The sequence below is a fragment of the Dipteris shenzhenensis genome, chromosome 18 (assembly GCF_047967505.1).
Source record: "Dipteris shenzhenensis isolate YYH24624 ecotype China chromosome 18, Dip_SZ_1.0, whole genome shotgun sequence".
Classification (NCBI taxonomy): domain Eukaryota; kingdom Viridiplantae; phylum Streptophyta; class Polypodiopsida; order Gleicheniales; family Dipteridaceae; genus Dipteris; species Dipteris shenzhenensis.
The window spans coordinates 51,449,997-51,473,729 of record NC_141613.1 but is presented as its reverse complement, the minus strand read 5'-3'; the positions used below and the strand labels follow the sequence as shown (position 1 = coordinate 51,473,729).

General features: G+C 44.5%; 1 protein-coding gene across 2 annotated transcripts in view; it reads left to right on the top strand.

The window, feature by feature from the left end:
* The window catches only part of LOC147891392 (glycerophosphodiester phosphodiesterase GDPD6-like), a 78,463-nt gene that overhangs the window by 4,574 nt on the left and 50,156 nt on the right, over positions 1-23,733 (top strand). For both annotated transcript variants that reach the window (XM_087389554.1, XM_087389553.1), the window contains exons 4-5: positions 209-283; positions 2,074-2,183. In XM_087389554.1, the coding sequence (XP_087245680.1) occupies positions 209-283; positions 2,074-2,183 (185 nt within the window). The remainder of the gene's footprint in view (positions 1-208; positions 284-2,073; positions 2,184-23,733) is intronic.

Genomic DNA, 23,733 nt, shown 5'->3' with positions numbered 1-23,733 from the left:
TAGAGACTATGGGAAAAGGGAAATACACATCATACTAAAGGGGTTTGGCCATTCTTTCTCCTTTGTGGAAATATGCAACCATACTAACAATGAGGGGTTTTAAACGTGAATGTTTTCTTAATGTGCTATCTGCCCACTGATTAATTGGCAATGCCTCTGAACACTCTGAAGTCTGCTTACTGAACTGATGTTCTGCTTGTTTTTGCAGTTGACTTCACATGGGAAGAGATCAAGACCTTAAGAACAAGGCAAAGATTCAGTTTTCGTGATCAATCCTATAATGGTACAGATATATTATATATAATCTCTGCAATGTTTTATTGAGCTTTTTCTTGTGTACATGCAGCATTTTAAGATAGAAAACAAAAATAACCTCTCCCTATACACTAATCTACCCTTAAACTAAACTATACACGCACCAACTTGTGCATGCACTCCAAATCCTTTTTTTTCAAATTTTGGGGGAAAAAATCCCACACTGAAAGCTGTGCCACTGGGGGCACCTCCAAGTCCTCTGAGTCCACTGGAGACTCTCCCGGAGGAGTCTCCTCTCGCTCTGTAGAATGAGTCGAAGCAGGCTTAGGGACCCCTGAAGGCTGAATTGTAGACTTTGGGTCACCCGTAGGATGAGATGGAGTCCCTGAACGAGGCCAACGACTGGGGCAATCCCTAATGAAGTGACCTCTCTTCCGATAGAAAAGACACTGATTAGGAAGACCCTCGTACAAAACCCTCTGCTGAATCTGGACCCCATCTCCCATGGAGTACGAAATCAAAGTAGGCAAAGGTCGAGGAGGGGGGAACTCTGAAGTGAGTATGACTCTCGTAACACCTGTACCAGCAAGTGACTGAGCATAGGAAAGTCTAGCACCTGATGGGATGATTGTACCTGGCACACTAGCCATATGCTCCACAGCTCTGCGACAAGAGCTGACCTCATCAGGAAGTCCAGGGAAAATCATCCAAAAAGAGACCTGACGCGGTCCCGGGGAAGTAGTACTAAAGTGCTTCCACCAAGGCCACAAATGGATGACTCTGCTCTGAAACTGAATCGGAGAGCTCATAAGTACTCTTTGAGCCTGCTCTACAGACTTAAGGCCAAAAGAAAAGTACCCTCTGCCAAGCAATTGGAAAACAATAACTGAGACACCCAATGAGGCCATGTTGGTGTACACTCAATCACGTAATTGTTGGCCTCTACCGGGTAGAAAGCCAATGATATGCGTCAAACAAAAACCCTCCTCTGCTGCCTCAATCATCTGCACAATGTCGGGAGGAAAAGAAACTGTGACTTCAATCTCCTCAGGTTCGGCAACGGGAGTGGCATTAGTGCCCTCCATTGTCTCAGTTTGCGCTGTCCTGAGGGGAGGGGCTACCTCTGCAGAAAATACCCACCAAGAACTCGCAACCAACCACTAGTGAATCCCCAAGAACTTGGTTGAATGCCCCAAACTTCAGCCTGCATGGGATAGCAAAATGAGGATCAAACCCAAGCCTGAAACAGTCCGTTCAATGCTGAAGCAGAAACTCCGCCAATGCCCTGGAACCACGAGCAGCAACAGCCCCGGAGAGGGCCCTGATGCAGCCCAGCCTGAAGCGCAAAGGGGGCGGACAGCAGCAACAGCCTGAATGGCGGCGACAGGCTGGCGGCCTGGCTGGCGACCTGAAGGCGGCAGCCTGGCTGGCGACCTGAAGGCGGCCTGAAGGGGGTGAGCTGAAGGGCAAGGGGCGACCTGAAGGGCAAGGAGGGCGCGGCAGACGGGCTGGCTGAAGGCGACCTGAAGGGCAAGGGGGGCGCAGCCAGACGGGCTGGCTGATGGCGATGGGGTGGTGGCGGGCAGCTGCAGACGGGAGCTCCTCTCTTCTAACCTCTATATATATGTTTTGCACTTAATGAGAAGCAAAGTTGACGGTTGTATAGTTTCAATGTAGTATTTGATACTTTTTTTTGCTCTTTTATGCCGCTTATCACGAGTGTATCTTAAAAAGCATAGAGCAATTTTAGACTCTAGTATACATTCTGGTGAACCTACATGCTAACTGCTAGCATCCCACTTTCCTCTTTTATTGCAGATAAATATGCTATTATCACATTTGAAGAATACATTGGGATTGCCTTAAATGCTTCACGGGTCGTTGGAATCTATCCTGAAATAAAGAATCCAGTGTTTATCAATGAACATGTAAGTAACTTCATCTTAGCCTTAAAACCCATTTAGTTATTGCTAGGTTCTTTTTTGGTACAAGATATTAGTATAGTTTCGATTTGTATGGGAGATTTTGGATAGGTGTAGCACTTTAGGCTTCGTTGCATTAGGGGTATGTAAGGAAACATAGTGCTTATTGAATTCTAATGTACATAGTAATTAAAAAGTGTAAGGAAGGGGGTAGGGACAGATTGGTGTAGGAGGAAGAGAGAGAATGGGGGAGAAAGAGTGAGTAATGAGAAAAGGGGTAGAGGGAGAGGAAGAGAGGGAGAAGGGGTGAGGGGAAGAGAGAGAAATAGAGAGATTGGGAGAGTGTGTGTAGGCAGCACATAGGAGGAAGGAGGTGGGAGCTCTATAGGATTAGAGGTCACATGAAAAGTGTACAATGAGTGGTGGATGGGGACTTATATAGTCCATCCACATTTCCCACCAAAAAAACCTCTAAAACAGCCCTTTTTCCCCCTTCATGACCGCCATCTCTTCCCATAGAATTTTGCCCTCAAAATTTTACAACCTGGCTGTCAAAAAAAAAAGTACAGCAAACAGCTACTACTAATTCAGCCTGGTAGGAGATAGGGGTAGTCCTGGACAATGCTTTCTGGCTGCCATGAGTTCTCATCCTCAAGGAGTCCCTGCCACGTGATGAGATATTCTATGTAGACCTTGTTCCGGAGCACATGGTATGTGAAATCCATGATGCACTGTGAGACATAGAGGATGCGACCCTCCTCATCCATAGGTCATAGCTCAGGATGTCCTACATGTGGCTTCAGCAAGGGACACATGGAAAACATTATGAATCTTGGAGGTATGGTTAGCTCCAACTCATATGCCACCTCTCGAACTTTGCGGATGATCATGTAGGGAGAGTAATACCTGTGAGCAAGCTTCGTGTTGGTTTGACCATTGAGTGAGGCATAACGGTTCTTATGGAGGCATAAATGCACATAATGTCCTTCTTCAAGAGACAGATACCTCTTGCGTTCATCTGCATAGTTCTTCTGCTTGGGCTTGGGCATCCTGCATATTCTTCTTAGCCAATTGCAGAAGGGCATCCATTTTTTCCAAGTCACTTCTTGCTTGCTGATTTTTCATAGCCATGTCTAAAATAAACGGTATCTCGCATCCATACATTGCTTCCAAAGGGCTCATGCCAATAGAAAAGTGTTTGGTACTGTTTTAACAAAATTCAGCAAGAGCCGACCAATTATCCCAGGACTTTTGTGTATCATGACATTCCTCCACCCATTTGTTCACCCCTTCTGATTGTTCATCTGTCTCAGGGTGGTAAGCAGTGCTAGGTGTGAGGAGAGTACCCACTGCAGTGAATAACTCTTGCCAAAAGTGACCCGTAAGTTTTGCATCTTTGTCACTAACAATTTCATGAGGGAAGCCATGATGCTTAAAAACATGCTCAATAAATTGCCAAGCAACCTCTGTGATGCTGAATACCGGGTCTTAGTGGGTATAAAGTGAGCCTGTTTTTGTTGAAAATGGGAGAGGGTGAGAGACACATGATTGGAGACAAGAGCTGAGGCACAATAGCTGATGTTGATTGATGTCTTCACAACAAGTACATAGCCTCTTTTATAGGCTGGGCAAGCCTTATCTTCCCACACAGACACCTCATAGAGGAGGTCACACACAAGAGAATCTAGATCCTATAATCTAGGTGAGGAATCACATCTACCACATGAGGTGGCACAAGTGGCCTCAAGACTCTTCACACTCACACACCTATAGGACACTCCTAGGACTCTAGGACCACGCACACTAGGACCACACACACTAGGACTCCGAATCCAACAAACCCCCCTTCGGAGCTAGGGTGAGAGACTATGACATCATCCAGACTGTGCATCCCAGGCAATCTCAGAGGCTAACAACTGAGCATAATTCATAGGTTGAACCAAGCACTCTCATGGCTTAGGTGTCAACGTGATCAGAGACTCAAATGTGAGCATGGATGCATGACCAACTCATAGGTCTAGGGAGTACACCAACATCCTGGAACTCGGCCAGGCCTGATAAAGGAAAGACATACCAACCCCCCCGTCTCCTAACTGGGTACATGGAAATAAGTGGAGCCTTTTATAGGACAAGGCACACAAAATGACAAATTATTACATCATTTTAGGGGGACTACCCAAGGCAGAGTACCTAACACACATGACTCTAGAAAGCCCACGAGACTCAAATCTGAGCATGGATGCATGACCAACTCATAGGTCTAGGGAGTACACCAACATCCTAGAACTCGGCCAGGCCTGATAAAGGAAAGACATACCAACCCCCCCGTCTCCTAACTGGGTACATGGAAATAAGTGGAGCCTTTTATAGGACAAGGCACACAAAATGACAAATTATTACATCATTTTAGGGGGACTACCCAAGGCAGAGTACCTAACACACATGACTCTAGAAAGCCCACGAGACTCAAATCTGAGCATGGATGCATGACCAACTCATAGGTCTAGGGATTACACCAACATCCTGGAACTCGGCCAGGCCTGATAAAGGAAAGACATAACAACCCCCCTGTCTCCTAACTGGGTACATGGAAATAAGTGGAGCCTTTTATAGGACAAGGCACACAAAATGACAAATTATTACATCATTTTAGGGGGACTACCCAAGGCAGAGTACCTAACACACATGACTCTAGAAAGCCCACTCTTCATCTATCACCTCATGGAGGGATAGACCAGAAATAGCAGCAGTGCATGCTTGTTCCTCAGGTCCAGAAGGTGTAGCTTCATCGTCTTCGTCCTCGCTCTGCTCCGCAACCAGATTGGCATGTTCTTTGGCTTGTACCTTTGCCATTTTCTTGAAGCAACGATCCTGTGGATGGCCAAGTTTCTGACAGTAATTACATTTAAGAGGTTTTCCGTTCTTCTTGGGCTTATTCTTGAGAAAGAATGCTTTGCCAGATTCGAAGGAAGATTCTGCTTTCTCTGTAAGCCTACGGTCCTCATCAATGAGATGAGCTACCATATCCTTAAAGCTCATATTGCGGCTGACTCTTAGGATAGCAAGGATCTCATTGCACTTGGAAATGTCTTCAATACTGAAGAGAAGTACATCAACTTGATCATCATCTTCAACAATGGCTTGGATGGCAGATAATTGTTGGAGAATTGACCCAAGATTGCTCAAGTGTTCATTGAGGGTTTCAGTTTCCTTCATCTTGAGCTTGAAGAGTTTTTGTTTGAGAAATACTTTGGAATTATTGATCTTATTTCCAAACAAATTCTCTAACTTTTCCCAAACGTCATTTGCTATCTTATCAAAATCCACATGGTGGATAAGGTTGTTAGCTAAAGCTAGGCCAATGATAGCCATTGCTTTATCATTTTGGTTCTCCCACCAACTGATTCTAGCATCATCACCTTGGGGTTTTGCCTCCTTGCCATTGGTGATATTCCATATGCCTTCTCGCATAAGAAGAAGCGGGAGTTTTGTCTGCCAAGTTGGGAAATTGCTCCCTGAGAATTTCTCGGTGAACGAGGAGTTTTTTATGCTATCCATTGGTGGGAAGGTCTTAGCTGTTATTACAGCCAGTGTCTAAATCCCTTACAATGTTTACTCAGATTTCAAAAAAGGCCCAAATTTTACATGGTAGAAGCTTCAATCATGCCAAAGGAAGACAAAGAACAGAAAAGCCCTAAATTATAGGGTTAGGGTTGTTGCAAAATTAGGGTTTGCAGAAAATTGGGGCTTTTCTAAATTTCTGACAGAAGAGTTCTCGTTCAATGGTTGGGAACCCTCACATCATGAAAACACCCAAAAAATTCGAGAAGTAGAGCATGAATTGTAAAGGAGCGAAAATTAGGGTTTCGGGCAGTAAATTAGTCACGAACAGGACCTATGTCAGTCAAAATGACGACTGAATTGCTGGGCTGCTACTGCATCAAGGCATCCTCAAGAGACAGGGAGGCAGCAAGGAATCAATGAGCCGAATCATGGACAACAGATCGTGAGGTTTATGGGCCCACCACGCTTCCGCTGTGTTGACGTGCGAGTTGATGGCCACTGCCCTCAGGTCGTCAGTCGCCGGTACATATGAGACGCCGCCAAGTCATCGCCTTGTTACAAGATCGGAGCTGTCGTAGGTCTAGCTACGTGGGTAGTAGAATATGTTGCGTGGGCAACTAGAAGCAGTGTGGGTGTACGAGCACTTAGTAGGCTCGAGTAGGTAGAAGCTCCACAGGCAATATGGCGGGCAGAATGGCGCACAAGCGTGTGTGGGTTCGGACCCCACAGCCTTCCCACGTACGGTGCCAGGGAAAATAGCAGAGAGGCGGCAACAGCAAGGTGTGAGCAGATTGTGAGGGAGGCCGACTCGGATCTGGCGTGGCAGCGCAGCTCCTCGTTGATGACCCTCATCACCTCAAGGAGAGGAGGAAATTACGAGTAGCTACAAGGTGAGGAATGGGCAGAATGCTTCAAGGTGGCTCTGATACCAGCTGTTGAAAATGGGAGAGGGTGAGAGACACATGATTGGAGACGAGCTGAGGCACAATAGCTGATGTTGATTGATGTCTTCACAACAAGTACATAGCCTCTTTTATAGGCTGGGCAAGCCTTATCTTCCCACACAGACACCTCATAGATGAGGTCACACACAAGAGAACCTAGATCCTATAATCTAGGTGAGGAATCATATCTACCACATGAGGTGGCACAAGTGGCCTCATGACTCTTCACACTCACACACCTATAGGACACTCCTAGGACTCTAGGACCACGCACACTAGGACCACACACACTAGGACTCCGAATCCAACAGTTTTGTCATTCTATCCACCACCACATAAATGCTATCCCATCATTTCTCTGTAGAAGGCAACCCTGTGATGAAATCCATAGCTATGTGAGTCCATTTGTCTTGTGGAATAGGTAATGGCTGTAAAAGACCTACGGGTAGCTGACTGTCCTCCTTATTCTGTTGGCAAGGCTAGTGATACCCGCATGTCTTGCCATAGGAGATGAGTGCAATTCGTGCAAAACCAGCAGCTATACTTCGAATATGGCACAAGATAAATTCTGTCCTTGCAGTACAACAGCCCATTTTGCAGTTTAAACTCAGCATGCCATTGGCTTGAAGGCTCCTATAACTCCAAAAATATCCCGCTCAAAATATGACCAAGATACTCAACCGCTTCTGCCATGAAAGTGCACTCGTTGGCTTTAGCTTAAAGTTGATGCAACGTCAAAATTTCCAGCACCTGCTTGACATGTCTGATGTATTCTTGCTTATCCTTGCTGTAAATGAGGATGCCATCAAAAAATACCAGCACACATTTGTAAAGAAGAGGTTGCAAAATCTTGTTCATGAGTGCTTGGAAAGTAGCCAGTGCATTTGTCAATCCAAAAGGCATCACTTTGAACTCATATAAACCTCTCTCTGTGCGAAAGGCTGCTTTACTCATCTCTTTGTTTCATTCTGATTTGATGGTAGCCTGACCTCAAATCAATCTTAGTGAAAAATTGAGCACCCTTGAGTTCATCCAACAAGTCATCTATCTTGGGGATCGGAAACCTGTTCTTGATAGTGACCTTATTCAAGTCTCTGTAGTAAATGCACATCGGTCATGAACCATCTTTCTTTTTTACCAGGAGTACCGGGGATGCAAAAGGAGAACTGCTATGAGAGATAAAATTCTTCTCAAGCAATTCTCGCACCTTTGTTTCCACTTCCTCTCATCCTACCGTAAAGAGACGGTACAATGCTTTATTAATTGGCATACTGCTAGGCTCCAAGACTATGGCATGATCAACATCTCTCCTTAGGGGCAACTGTGAAGACATATCAACAAACACCTCTGTAATTTCTGAGAGCAATTTTGCATATCACAATCCTCAACACGGGGAATTCTACACCCTCTTGAGATACTAAGACATTCAGTGCATAGATGGCACCTCCCTCTTGAGCTCTCTGACCAGCTGCCTTGCTGAAATGATCTGGTTGCAATACCATGCCATGTTACAGATCTACCCCTGTGGACAAAGCATTTAAGTCCATGCTGATTTAGCCCAATGATGTTAACCAATCACAGCCCAATATTGGGCCCATATCCAATGCCAAGTGATCACCTGCAAATTCATAATCATCAGAGAACTTGATCCTTGCATCTCGGCAACTATATCTGCTGATCATATGCTGTCCATTTTCCACCTCTACTCTTAGCCCATGATCTATTTTAATAGCAATCAATCCCAACTCTGTAGGGTTTTGAAATTAATAAAACTATGAGTGCTACCGCTGTCCACCAACACGTGAATAGTCTTGCCATTAATCATCCCTTTCAATCTGATAGCTTAAACACTTTTGGCATCCATCAAAGCATGAAGGGAGATGGCATGGATTGTTGGTTGTAGGATCGAGTAGGAGAGAGAGAGTGCAGGTAGCAAAAGAGTCGATGATAAACGCCTTAGCCGTCACATCAAAGTTGGATAAACAAAAAAAAACGGAGTACAAGGTACAAGTACCTAGACCTAGGACTAAGTGTCCTAGGTGTCACATAGGACTAAATGTCCTATGTGGCCTAAAAGACACTAACACTATAAGTGTCTTTATTTATGCCTACAAGGCACATACCATGGCCTATAGGGCATCACTAGAACCACCAGAGGATGGCCTACAAACCCCCCTCCATGGGATGGGCTGAAGTACTCTAGAAACATCTCAGAATACCTGATATTTTTTGGTCATGGTGGCACATGTTCATCCAAAAGGATATAGCCACCTATGAATGTACAAGGGATGTCAAATCATGTAACAAAGGGAACCAAGTGTAAAGCCTGTCGAAAGACTTCGAACTTGGGACGAGGAAGTGCCTTTGTAAACATATCTGCTATGTTGTCCTCTGTGGGAAGATAGGACAACTCTATGTCTCCTGCTGACAACCGCTCTCGAACATAATGATAATGAACTTCAATATGCTTGGAACGCACATGAAACACTGGGTTATGCGCAGTGGCCAAAGCACTCTGGCTATTAGTGTAGATAATAGTGGAGGATGTCTGGCAAATACCAAGATTTGTAAGTAACTGTCGAAGCCAAACACACTCTACTGTAGCGGTGAAAGCTGCCCTGTACTCAGCCTCACAGCTAGATGTGGCAATTGTTGGTTGCTTCTTGCTGAGCCAAGAGATACATGAATTGCCAAGCAAAAAACAATTGCCAGTATGTGACACTCTGGTGTCAGAACATCCTGCCCAGTCACTATCCGTGTAAGCATGCATGGTAAGTGAACCCTGATCACCATAGAAGAGGGCTAAATCTTGAGTGCCTCTGAGATATCTGAAGACTCTCTTCACTGCCTGCCAATGCTGTGAAGTGGGCATGTGAATGAATCTGCTGAGCTGAGATACTGCATACTGTAAGTCAGGTCTGGTGTGACATAAATAAATAAGGCATCCAACAGCTTGCTGATAAAGAGTGATATCACATGGTGGGCTCCCACCATGAGCTGAGAATTTGAAGCTTGGGTCCACTGGAGTAGAGATTGGCTTGCAATCTTTAAACTGAAAACGATCAAGGAGCTGTCCAATATACTTGGACTGAGACATCATGATAACCCCCTCAACATGAGCAAACTGAATGCCCAAATAATAATGGAGCTGTCCCATGTCTGACATGTCAAAAATCTGCTGCAAATCAGCCTTGAAAGCTGCAATTTGCTGAGTATCTGGGCCCGTGATGAGCATATCATCCACATATAAAATCAGCACAAAAAAATCAGATCCACTTGTGATGATCAAGGTGATAAAGCCCCTTTTGCAAAGTGCCAGTGAGAACTATGGCATTGTCATCACGAAGATCATAAACTAGGCATCTGTAGCCATAAAAAATAACTCTGAAACCTGAAGTGGCAATTGCTGAAATTGAAATCAAGTTGACTTCAATTCCAAGCACAAAAAGAACATTTGTCAGAGTAACAGGATGGCTTGAAATGGATGTCAGCTGCACATCTCCAGCTCCTTTTACAGCATATGAAGCATTATTAGCACATATAACAGTCCCCCCTCGAGATGCATCAGCTAAAGAATGAAACAACTGTTTGCAAGATGTGACATGCTTGGAAGCACCACTATCGAAGTACCAGGACTGAGCATCATTAGCAGTAAAGAATGCATCAGCTTTGGAGGGATCAAATGAGCAATGGACAGCCCATGCCCAATCATCCTGAAGAGCATGTGCATGTGAAGCATCTTCTGGCTCATGGGATTCAATAGCATGTGAGGCATTAACTGTCAATCCTGCTTTCTTTTTCTCCAGAGCAATGCGCTTCTTGCATTCTGAAATGTCATGTCCAGGCTTGCGCAATAGTTGCATCTTTTCTTCTTTGACTTATCTGCTGTATTTTTAGATGCATGGGAGGAATTGCAACTGCTATGCACAGATTTTGGCTTGCCCATAGGCTTGGAAGCCTTGCCTCTTCCTGTCTACTGTGAAGCAAATGCATGATCAAGAATAATGGCTTGTCTATTAGCTCTACTTTGCTCCTCTTGCAAAAGCAAAGTAACTAGCTGATCAAAAGAATAGTGGTCTGGACTACCCATGGCTACTAATCGAAGGGTTGTAGCAAACCCTTTATATGTATCTGGCAGTCCATTCAATGTGGTACTGACAAGCTGTGAATTTGGCACCACCTCATCAATGTTGGCAAGTTGTTCCATGAGGTCCTTGACCTTTGTAGTACTTCTTTCAAGGTCTTTGTACATGTGTTCCACGTACACGGTCACATTCAGGACATTGGTATTTTTTTGGGGCTTTCAGTTCATTTCACCTTCTTTGGTTTGCAATCTCCTGCTATTTGCAGTACATTGGGTCAGATTATAGGACATTGAGTCACTTTTGCAGGACATTGAGTTAGATTTGCATACATTGGGTCACATTTGCAAAAATTTCAGCAAAATTTGGGGCTTTTCTACATTTGCCCTCTTTTTGGCCTATTTGCCCTCAATAAATTTGGGGCTTTTGCCAAATTTGCTGTTTTTGCAGTGAACATTGCCTGCCACAGTCACATTTGGGTCAGATCTGCATTTGCCCTTTGATTTGGGTCGAAAATTTGCAGATATTTGCTGTCATTTTTTGGACAGCCAGCTTTTGCAGTGATAGCCTTGAGGCTTTTGGGTTTTCGGGTCTTTTTCAGGGTATCACATTTGCTATGGCTGGGAACAATCAAGATTTATTTGGAGTTCTCCGTGAAGATGATAGATGTGGTCTTATCTCATGAAACATATTCTAGTTGCAAAGCATTTGTGGAATATTGTTTTTGGGGCTGATCTAAGGTCAACCAATGCTACAGTGGTTGCCTCTACTACTGGTCCCTTTGCATGGGGTACTCCTCCCGATGCCTCTTCCTCTAGCACTGCTACTGCTGCTCTTCCAACTCAAGAACAGTCAAGATGGGATGCAAGAGATGCAAATGCATATTCATGCATTGCTTTATCATGAAAGAGAATCATTATTCCACACATCCGGTCTTGCAGGACAGCAAAGGATGCTTGGGATAAATTGGCTTCTCTCTATCAGATTCGCAATGAAGCTTGTGTTACATATTTGAGAAGGTAATTACAGGAAGTCAGTATGAATGAAGGTGACTCTATGGATGCATACCTGGGACAGCGCAGGTACAAAGGACAGCGAAGATACTGAGAAGGTACGGTATACTGTACGGATGTAGGTTGGTACAAATGTACGATATAGTGTATGGATCATAGGTACGGCGATGCACGTACTATTGTACGAAATAAGTACGATACCTGTACGGGCAAGTACAGAGTGTTGGTACAGATTTGTACGGATGTACAATGATGTAGATACGTGATTGTACGTCGTAGGTATAGTACGTACCACTGTACGGCACAAGTACAGCCTTGTACGACGAGTGTACGAACCAGTTACAGCACCTTCCGTACGCAGGCACATACGTGCGACGACGTAGGTATAGTCTTGTATGGGTGAAGGTACGGACGTACGATGGCGCATGTACTGTTGTACGGTGTCAAATGTACGGGTAGATGTACAGAAGAAATACGGATAGTTGCAGCAGGAAGATCGGAAGTAGGAAGACGAGTCAAGCCCCAGCTCTGATACCACTGTAGGATCGAGTAGGAGAGAGAGAGTGCAGGTAGCAAAAGAGTCGATGATAAATGCCTTAGCCGTCACGTCAAAGTTGGATAAACAAAAAAAAACAGAGTACAAGGTACAAGTACCTAGACCTAGGACTAAGTGTCCTAGGTGTCACATAGGACTAAATGTCCTATGTGGCCTAAAAGACACTAATACTATAAGTGTCTTTATTTATGCCTACAAGGCACATACCATGGCCTATAGGACATCACTAGAACCACTAGAGGATGGCCTACATTGGCTGAGCATGTAGGCTAGGGCAAGCAACGGAAGCTTAAAAATGGAGGTGAAGGAGAAAAACAAGATGTTGTAATGAATTGCTGCAAAATTGAGAGTGGAGGCTCAAGAGAGAGCCAACATAACAAAACCCTAGGGCTAAATGTCGTAACTGGACTAAGTGTCCTAACTGACTTAGATGATACATGTACTAACTGTACCAACAGACATAATTGACTGTAACTAGGTCTACAAGGCACATACCAAGGAATAACTGGCACCTATGGATAGCCCATAGAATGGCCTACAAACCCCCCTCCATGGTATGGGCTGAAGTGTCCTGGACATGACTCAGGATACCTGAATATCTAATGTCATTGTTGCACATGTTCATCTTTTAGAGATATAGCAACCTATGACTGTACAGAGTAAATAAATCAACTCACAAAAGGTACTAAGTTTAAAGCTTGCTGAAAAGCTTCAAACTTAGGTCGAGGTGGAGCCTTCGTGAAAAGATCTGTCTTCAATGGGAATATAAGACAACTGAATATCACCTGCTGATAATCTCTCTAACATAGTGATAGTGAACCTCAATATGCTTTGTGCGAGCATGGAAACAAGATTCCGTGCAACAACCAAAGCACTCTAACTATCAGTGAAGATGACGGTAGGAGCAGTCTAACATGCATAAAGATCTGCAAGTAACTTTCGAAGCCAAATACACTCCACTGTAGCTGTAAAAGCTGTTATGTACTCAGCTTCACAGCTAGAAGTAGTAACTGTACTCGTCTTCTTGCCAAACCAAGAAATGCATGAAGTACTAAGCATGAAACAGTTGCCACTATGTGACACACGGGTGTTTGAACCGCTAGTCCAATCACTATCAGTGAATCCATGCATAACAAGTGAAGAATCAGCCTCATAAAGGAGGCCCAAATGCTAAGTGCCTTTCAGATACCTGAAGACACGCTTCACGGCATGCCAATGGTGTGTAGAGGGGCTGTGCATATATCTGCTCAACTGTGACACATCATACTGTAAGTCAGGTCTTGTATGGCATAAGTAAATCAAACAACCAACTGCCTGCTGATAGAGAGTGACATCACATGCACCGCTTTCATCCTCAGAAGAGAAGTGAAAAACAGGCTCTAATGGTGTGGATACTAGCTTACAATCCTTAAACTGAAGACGTTGCAAAAGCTGTCCAATATACTTGGATTTTGACATCAAAATGCCCCCCTCAATGCTAGCAAATTGGATGCCCAGATAGTAGTGCAAAAGACCAAGATCAGACATAGCAATTGCCTTCTGTAAATCAAGCTTAAAATCTGCAATTTTCTTAGCATGTGTCCCAGTCACAAGCATGTCATCCACATAAAGGACTAAAATCCGTAAATCTGTCCCACTCTTGTGGATGTAAAGGGTAGCCTCTGTGGGGTTGTTCTGAAAGCCAAGTGTGAGCAAATGAGTATGTATCCTGGAATACCAAGCCCGAGGTGTTTGCTTCAATCCATAGAGGGCTTTTTTAAAGTGGCATACCTTGCTTTCAGAACCTTCAACCTCAAAGACAAGGGGTTGGGAAATGTAGACCTCTTCCTGCAAATGCCCATGAAGGAAAGCTGTCTTGATACCAAGCTGATGTACCTCCCAATGAAAGTGGGCAGCAAAGGCAATAACAATGTTTGTGATATGCAGGCAGTGTTCCCTGTAGAAGCTGAGCTTCACTGGAAGCTCGCTCGGTCCCAGCCAGGTCCGGAATGTGTGTAGCTGTAAGAGATCCTCACGGATGACCTGGTCGACTTCCTGTGAAAGGAGGGGGCGAAAACGGGGCGTCCATACTGTACTAGAAGGAAGGGAGTCTATCCATGTGGAGCCCCAGTTGCTCAAACCATCTCTCTGTGCATGCATACCAGCATCTTTGGTCACCTCCTGCTGAAAGAGTCATAGAGGAGGACAATGCTAGCCATGGTAGCCTGCTGCGCCCAGAAGTATAATCCCCATACTCCCTGACTCGGTACAGATACGTGATGACCTAAAATGCAGCATCTAGCTGTAATCGGGATGACCCAAACTCAACCTGAATGATCTGGTGAGGAACGGATGGCTTACGGTGAATCATCCATGATAGCATGAGGACCTGTAGCCGCTCCACACGAGCCCACTCTATATCCGACAAGTCAGGCCCCCAACAAGGGCTTCCATACATCCCCAGTGGGCGGACCAAGGAGTCAAAAAGCAGCCCCTTGGTCCGTGGATCCTGAAAGTGTGAGCGGAAGCAATGCCTCTGTGTGTGTGTGTGTGTGAGAGAGAGAGAGAGAGAGAGAGAGAGAGAGAGAGATTATTAACGTCTATGAAAGACCAAAGGGTCTATGAGACTGAAAGAAAATCAGTTACAATGAAAGCTGCTACTAAATGGGCACCCATACCCAAGGTTGATAATTGTGCCAACAAAAAGTAATAAACCATGCTGTCATCGCGAGAGAAACCCAAAAGGGAAACACCAACGGAAAGCCCGCGGCTGCCTACCAACCAGTAAGCTGTCCATCCGAGTGGTTGAACCAATGTATGCTTTCTATGGGACCAACTCCACTAGATGACTAAGGAGAGACAAGAGGAGCTTGTGTGATAGTGGGGCTTGTTAGAAACATGGTGAAGGGAGAGAGAGAAGGCTAGGGTGTGAGAAAGTGAAACATGAAGAAAGGCTTTCATTCATTCATCAAGTGTATCATGACAAGTGAAGTACAAGCCTTTATATAGGCTACTCACACACACTCTAGCACCTAGTGCATATGGGATAAGTCCCATGATGGCACGTGGCACTCACACACATAAACTAGTACTAGATCACCTAGTACTACACACTAACACACTCTTTGACTATCATATCTCCAACACCCCCCTTTAGAGCAAAGAGATGTGAGACCCAACATGCAAGAGTAGAGCGATCCCCCCTCCACTGCAATATTGCAAAGAGCAAGTCCAACTATCCAACACCTCCCGTGTGATAGTGACTTCTCAGTCAGCTTGCGACCGGCAAGGGCAAACCATCACTCGTCATCCCCCCTTACTCTGAACTGGGTGGTCGATACCATCAACCAAAGTAAAACACAATACAATCATTTTTGGGGGACAACCTAGGGCAGAGGATCTCTTATTGACTCTTTAAACATTCATTTTAGAGGGACTACTCAAAGCTACCGCACAAGAGTGTGCACATCTTGATGCGAAGAGTTATGTCGGTGAAGAACCAGGCAAGGATGCCCTTGAATGATGTGTCGGTGAAGTCCATAGGAGCAGCTACCAAGGGAGATCATGTCATGACTCTCAATGTGCTGATCGGAGAGGCACCGAATGCAAAGATCTTCAGATTTGAGCAATTATGCCCAAAGGAGCAATGATGCCCAAATGAATGTACAAGATAGTAATGAAATTACATGAATTTTGAGAAATCTCCAAATGTCTACATGCAGGATACTTCAATACAGCTCAGGAGATGCAAAAAACAGAAATGCCCTAAAATCTGAAAATTAGGGTTTAGCAGAAAATTAGGGTTTGGGAAAATTTGGGGCTTTTCAAAATTTCTTGCAGGAGAGTGTTCTTGCAACACTTAAGAGCCCTCAAATCATAAAATCCCTAAAAATTTTGGAAGATCTAAGTAGATATTGCAAAAATCGACTTTTAGGGTTTTGGGGCAGTTAGAGGTCTGAAATCTGCACGGAGCAAGTCATGGGCTGGACTATAGGCAAAGTCAGCACCTCCAAAACATCGTGAGCAGCAGCACCAAAGCATGAACTATATGGGCAAGTTGTACAACAGGCAAATAAGAGGGCTGGTCGTACAATCATACAGCGGCAAATCCATACAATGGTGCAGCAGAAACGAGCTGGTAGTGCAAGATTGATATGGCACTATACGGACAGTCGGGGTGGAACGTACGGTTGATGTAGATGGCTAGGCGAAAGTTGCAAATGCTCCAGCTCAGCAAGATAGCTCCGTCCTCGGTGCTTGTATGAATCTAGATGTAGCTCGATAGTTCAGTAAACCCCTCCTTTGAGATCCATAAGCAATCATCTTTGTAGAAGCTAAGTTTAACGGAAAGCTTAGTTGGTGTTAAGTAGGTCCTATATGTGTGGAGCTGCAAAAGATCCTCTCTGATGACTTGGTTCACCTTCTAATAGGTGAGTGGTATGGATGGAGTCTCAAGGCTGCGAAATCTCCAATGCCATAGGTGAAGCTAGGGCTAGCTATGGTTATGTGTTGTTAGAATTATTATCATATTCTAGGTAGTGGCCAATGTATAGGATAGGGACACTTTTCCCTCTATCAGGGTTTTGCCCCTAACCACAGTCTAATCCCTAACTACGGTTAGTGGATAAGCTAAGGTTTTGTCACTTAGAGAAAACCCCTCACTTCTCTTTTGTACTCACTTCATTTCGGTCCACTATTCAGCAGACTTACGTTCAGCTCACTCTCTCTGTCACTCTTGCTCTCCTTTTGTTCACATTTGGTATCAGAGCAGGTTCTTCTTGCCTGTGCTCCTGCTGCTCCCTTGTCTAGCTCCTGCCTCCAACCTCGTGCCTTCTTGCTACTATTCCGTACAGTTCGTATGATTGTACGGACTCCGTACTGTTTTCCATCGCTAGCCATGCAGGTCGCCGTACAAGCTGTCCTTCGTGCGTACCATTCCGTACTATTCAGCCGTCAGTACATCGCCAACACTCTGCAGCAGTCCGTATTGCAGTCAACCGTACTACAGTGCCTTACGTCCCGTACACATTATCATCATGTCAGAGAGAAGTTGCATGCAGGGGATATCAGTATGATCTATGTGTTAACACATGACAATGTTGCATACATCTTCACCAAAGCACTTCCACGTGAGAAGTTTGAGGCATTTCGCAGTGCCCTAAACTTATCTCCTTCTGGTGATTGATCACTACCTTGTACACCACATTGGCACTGCAGGGGGGTGTTTATTATCATATTCTAGGCAGTGACCAATGTGTTGTAATAAGTAGGTTAGGGGTACTTTTCCCTCTATGAGGTTTTTCCCCCTAACCACAGTCTAATCCCTAACTACGGTTAGTGGATAAGATAGGGTTTTGTCACTTAGACAAAACCCCTCAATTCTCTTTTGTACTCACTTCATTTCAGTCCACTATTCAGCAGACTTACGTTCAGCTCACTCTCTCTCTCACTCTTGCACTCCTTTTGTTCACATGTGTGCCATTCAGATGTTGTGGTACTGAAATCCCTAACCCTATGGAGATAAGTGACCACCTTGAAGACTCATCAAGCTATAGAGGGGTAGCCTCAAACTCTCCTAGTATGATTTTATATGGGATTGATGGCTTACTGTGGATCATTCAAGCAATATGCAAAACTTGAGAGAAGGAAAGAAAGAAAGTTTATTACATTTTTTGAAAGACTGAAGGTTTTATGAGACTGAAAAACTAGATACAATGAGCTGAATGGGTGGAGCCTCTATGCATACACCCATGAACATAGAAACACTAGTATATAAAAAGTCTAAACCCATGGAGAGGATGTAAGTTGTGATGTGGCATCACTGCGATGGTTATCTAGATGCTGGCAAAGGGGTCAAGCCCACGGGAAATCCCGATGATGTATGAGGCTGCAGTGGCATAAAACCAGTGATAGAGCACTGACGATGATCAATATGTGTGTTCCATTTTGGTCTCCTAGGTGTGGCCCTACGTCCGACAAGTGCCACTGCCACACCCGTTGGATGAGCCTCTAGTTTGGTGAACGTGGGGCGAAGATCCCGAAGCCTAATCCGTGCTTCGACTCATTGGTGACTTTGTCATGTCTCTCGCTTCGAGTCCGGACTATGCCGTCTCCGTATGGCCTATTGGTCCATGTAGGTTATTTTAGTGTCGGATGCCCTCATGATTGAAAGTCGCCAAGCATCTCGGATCTGGATAAGATGAGACTAGAGAGGGGTCCGAAACCATCCCTAAAAGACAATGATAATGACCTCAAATTTGGTAATACACAGGGCATCTAAAAGCAAATTGTTCCAACTCAATCTTTTGCCAATCACATAGAGTTCAGATGCAATCCCCTCTAGGAACGCCCTCAGCCTGCCCACTCTCAATGTGTAGTCAACGCGATAAGACACAACTACTGGATCGATATCTCCCTATTGCAGCCAAGCTTGCAAGAAAGGCATCATTTAGCTTTCGTTCTACATCTCCCACCCATTTTGAGAAACCATTTTTTGTGTCTAACAATAGCCTCAGTTTGGTAGAGTTTCCAAATCCGTCATGCCATCCGTGGAGACATTCTATGCATTCTTCTACCAAGTAGAGTAAATGGCTATTGTAGGTATGGTCTCGCACAACCCGTCAATCCTCAGAAAATGACTTCAAGGTTCGGAGTGCTGGGCACCAACATGATGTTCCTCAAGCCCTTCAAACTCCATCAAACTCTCGAATGGAGCATGGAGAGCCATGCTAAGGAACAATGGTCAATGATAAACTTCTTCCACTGCTAGCCCCAGTCGTCTCACTATGGAGGTGAGAGGTGCAAGGTGCAAAGACATTTGAATCTTGAAGTTTGTGGTATTAGTCACAAATTGCGGCAACATGGAGAAGTACGTGAGAGAGGGGGCTCAAAAGGTCCATGAAGGGGGAAGAGAAACTTCAGAGGGGATATATTAAAGAGCTAGACACAGAGAGGAAAGGAGAAAGTGGTACCAAGACCCTCCAAGGCTTTGCCCTCAGCCCCAACCTAGCCTTTTCTCCCATCTTCAATCCCCTTGCCACCCCCTCCATCACCCCGAGCTCTCCCCTCCTTTGATTGCTCCTAGCTTCCCCCTCCTTTCATTGTTAGCAGATTGAATTGGCTCTCCACCCTCTCACCCCTTCTACTCCCTTCTAGAATTATATGCAAAAGAGTGACTTTCTGAAGTGTGAGATCTTGTATTTTGGCCAAATAGTCTCTGTTGATGAAAGTGTCTATCCAAGAGTATGCTATAAATTGTCAACAAATAAAGCGGAATGCTTTAAGATTGGAGACAATTTTCTTGGGTCATAAGAATATGAAGGTAAAGATAGCTAAAGATTTCTTGTCAACACAAATAAAGATTGCTCAAGACAGAGCAAAGTTTTATGCGGATTAGAAGCATGCCTTACGGAAGGCATGTGGGTGTACCTTATAATTTCAAAAGATTCTAAGACACTAACGTTTGGGAAATATCAAAGATTTTTCCTAGGCATTGCCATGCTTTCTGTGTCATTTAGAAAATCAATGGTGCAACTTGTAAGTTGGACCTTCCTTCCAAAGTCAGGGTTCTCAGCTTAAGGAGAAGCTTGGAGGTGGAGAGTTTAGTATAGTGTAAAGAATTGATAGGATTGGAAGATCTAATCTATGCTCCTCATGAATTTGAAAAGATTCTTTTGGACAAGAGACAAAAACAACGTAGGAATAGGATTATTATTAAATATTATATCAAATAGAAAGAGAGTTCAGATGAAGATTCAAGTTGGGAGAGGGTTACTGCTTTAAAGAAAAGCTTCCCTAGCTTTATTTCCAAGGACATAAATATGTGAAGGAGGAAGAATAGTACATCCCTAGCTAACCCAAGCCATCGAGTGACTCACATATGGGTCAGGGAAGGCCCTAGTGGGTGGAGTCGAGAGGTTAGGATGAGTAATCCTAACTAGAGTGCTATATTTGGAAGGAGGTCTAGAAGGGAATGGGGCATGTTTGCTAATTATAGCTATGGATTGTGGCTATATATCGGCATAGGGAACTCGGGGTTTGGAAAAATTGATCAATACATGGATAGTGGTTCTTGCTGAGGCATGGCTATACCTAGGAAGCTAGGTTGATGCATCCCTTGTGGATGGGGCTTCTATGGCATGAGATTTGGAGGTGTATTAACCTAGAGTCGACTGTGTGTCTTCGTGATGTCCTCCACTGCTCGGAGGTGGGCCAATGGCTTTATGGTTGGGTGGTGGGTTATAGACTATGCACTCAGCGGTTTGGTTCCTACTCAGGGAAAGAATCGTCTTAGTATGCTTCTCCCAATCCAGTAGGAGCTGTTGGCCTCAGAGTTCATGCCTAGAGAGGGTTCGACTTTCCCTAGAGATGTAATAAACAAAGGATATGGGTTAAAAGGTGTTTAATGATGGTTAGGGTTAAGTACTAGCGTTGCTAAATATAGCCTAAGGGGTGAGGGTTATTTAAGCAATTCCATGCTCATTGTTTGGGGCATCAATCACCATTAGCTTGGATCCCATGTAAGGTGGCCTTCTTGATCTCTTGAATCTTGCTACTCGCTTCTCGCGGTGGGCGAGTGTGCTCAGTCTGTGCACAAGCTACTAGGAGAGCCGACTCTATGCCCCTAGGGATCTTGCCAAACCATTGTCCCACTGTTCCCACCCAATGTACATGTATTTCCTAGCATACAACCCTTCTAGTTTCGAATGTATGACTTGCAGATCAGGGACTGCCATGTTAGAATTATTATTGTAATTTAGCAGTGACCAATGTCATGAAATAAGTAGGTTAGGGGCACTTTTCCCTCATTTAGAGGTTTTTCCCCCTAACCACAGTTAGTTCACTAACTAATGTTAGTGAAGGATAAGGTTTTGTCTAAGTGACAAAACCTATCCCACTTCTTGTATTACTTACTTCTTCTATTGCAAGCACTACGTTCAGCTCTCTCTTGCTCTCACACTCTCTTTTCTAACATTTGGTATTAGAACCCAGGTTCTGCTTTTTTGTTGCTTACTAGGCCGCAAGCTCCCTACTCCCTGCTTCTGTATTGGCTCTCTGCTCCTTGTACTAAGCTCCCGTTCGTACAGCTCCGGCCCACAACTTTCTGTCCGTACATTCCGTACGACTGTACGGATCCGTACTGCCTGCTCTGTACCAGCCTGCAACGCCATTTCGTAAAAGTTCTAGTGCAGCAGTCGTCTGTACACTTCGACATCCATACTGATCCGTCGTACAACGTCGTACAATTCTTATGCCATCATTCTGTACAACGTTGTAGCATTCCATACAACTTCTGCACCGTACTGTCATCCGTACTTGCACGCCATCCGTACTGTCAGAGTACCTGCATTTTCGTACAGGCCGCCGTACAACAGCTGGCAGCTCGTTCGTACTTCAACGCAGTACTGTTCCGTACTGGTATACGGAGTCCATCCGTACAAGCTGTACCGATCGTGCAAATGTACTTAGCCGTACTGATAGTTCCGTACTGTCAGTCCGTACAGCTTGGAGGCGTCAGTACCTTGAGCAGTTTTCCTTTGCAGGACATTTTGAAAGGTGCTTTTGTCACGCATTTCTGCATTTGAGCCATTGTTTGGCTATAAAATTTTGGGCTTTTGCAATCACACTACAATTTTGCAGTGAAATTTGGGGCTTTTGTAGGCAAAGTGCAATTTGTGCAACATTTGGGGCTTTCAGACCATTTGCCCTCTTTTGTATGCAATTTCCCACAAGAAATTGGGGCTTTTGCATTTGGGTTGCAATTTTGCAGGTAAAAGGGCATTTTGGAAGTTTGCAAACAGTTTTGGACTCAGTACGAGTCAAATTGCAGACTTTTGCCACTTTTTGCAGATTCTATTTGCAGATTTTTGGGGCATTGAGCAGAGCAGTGTGGTGCATTTTGAGCCTTTGACAGGCTGTGACAGTATTTGTCACTGTGGGCATATTATTCTTTGCAAACCTTACTTGTGCATTTTATATCCCAGGAAGGGATTTCACCTGGTCTGTCTTCTGTATTTTTTCTGAGATTATCTGGTGAAAATGGCTCAGAACAACTCAAATGAGGTGTTCGGGGTTCTCACACAGAAGGATAAGTTGGATGGCACCAACTACTTCTTGTGGAGTTTCATGGTTCGCAATATCTTGGTTGGCAAAAATCTTTGGGATTATGTCAATGGAGATGAAGAAAGACCATATACAACGCCTATACCTGTCACTCCTACAGTTGGAGGCAGGGGTAGAGGTACAAATACAGCAAAGGTGATTGGAGCAGCCGCTCCAGGAGCTCCCACAGCAGAGCAAAAAAGATGGGACTCTAGAGACGCACAAGCTCTTTCAGTAATTTCTCTTTCTGTCAAGAGGTTCATTATACCTCATATTCGGTCATGCAAGACATCTATGGCAGCTTGGGTAATACTTGAGAGTATGTTTGCAGCAAGGAACGATGCCAGGGTTTCCTTTCTGAAGCAAAAACTTTCCCATACACATATGGAGGAGGAAGATTCCATGAATTCTCACCTCACAAAGCTTCAGGATCTCAGGGAACAATTGCTTAACATTGATGAAGTCATTCTGGATTCAGAGATGATCTCCACCACTCTGAACTCTCTTCCTGAGTCCTATCTCGGTTTCAACTTTCCACACCTTGCTGAATTTGTCATTGAGGGGGGGCAGCAATCCTCTCCTTTCACGAGTTGGTAGGACTTCTGTTGTAGGAGGAACAAACACGCAAAAATATGGCAACCCGGGCTGGCGAGCATGCTATGCTCTCTAAGTTCAAGCCCAAGGGTAAAGGGCAGCATAAGCCACATGCCAATATGCCCACACATCAGCATAAAGCTGATTCTGGACAGCCTTCTTATAAGGCATAGGGTGATACAAACAAGCAGAAAAAGAAGGGCATCTGTCATTATTGCAAGAAGCCAGGTCATTATATTGGAGAGTGCAAGAAGCGCATAGCCAGAGAAAAGAAAAGGGATTCCGGTATGGCTGTATCAGATGCATCAGGTCCACATTGCCATGATGGAGGAGATGTTGCAGCCAACTTGGTTGAAGAGCACTATGCCTTTTTGTCTTGCACTTCAGATTTTTCAATGGGTAGTTCAGATACTACAGCCACCAATCATGATGACCCATATGCTTTTTTGACTCGCAGTTACGATCCTTCAAAGGATGAATGCTCTTTCAGTGTTGATGAAACACTACATACTTGGTATTTTGATAGTGGTGCTTCAAAGCACATCACTTCCAAGTGGGAGACATTATTCTCACATCCACTGATGGCACAGATTTCAGAATTTCAGATGTACTCTATGTGCCAGGTATAAAGAAGAATTTGCTTTCAGTGTCTTCACTCAATAGAGGAGGATTTCAGGTTGTTTTTGATGATGACAAGTGTGCAGTCAGAGACAAAGAAAATGA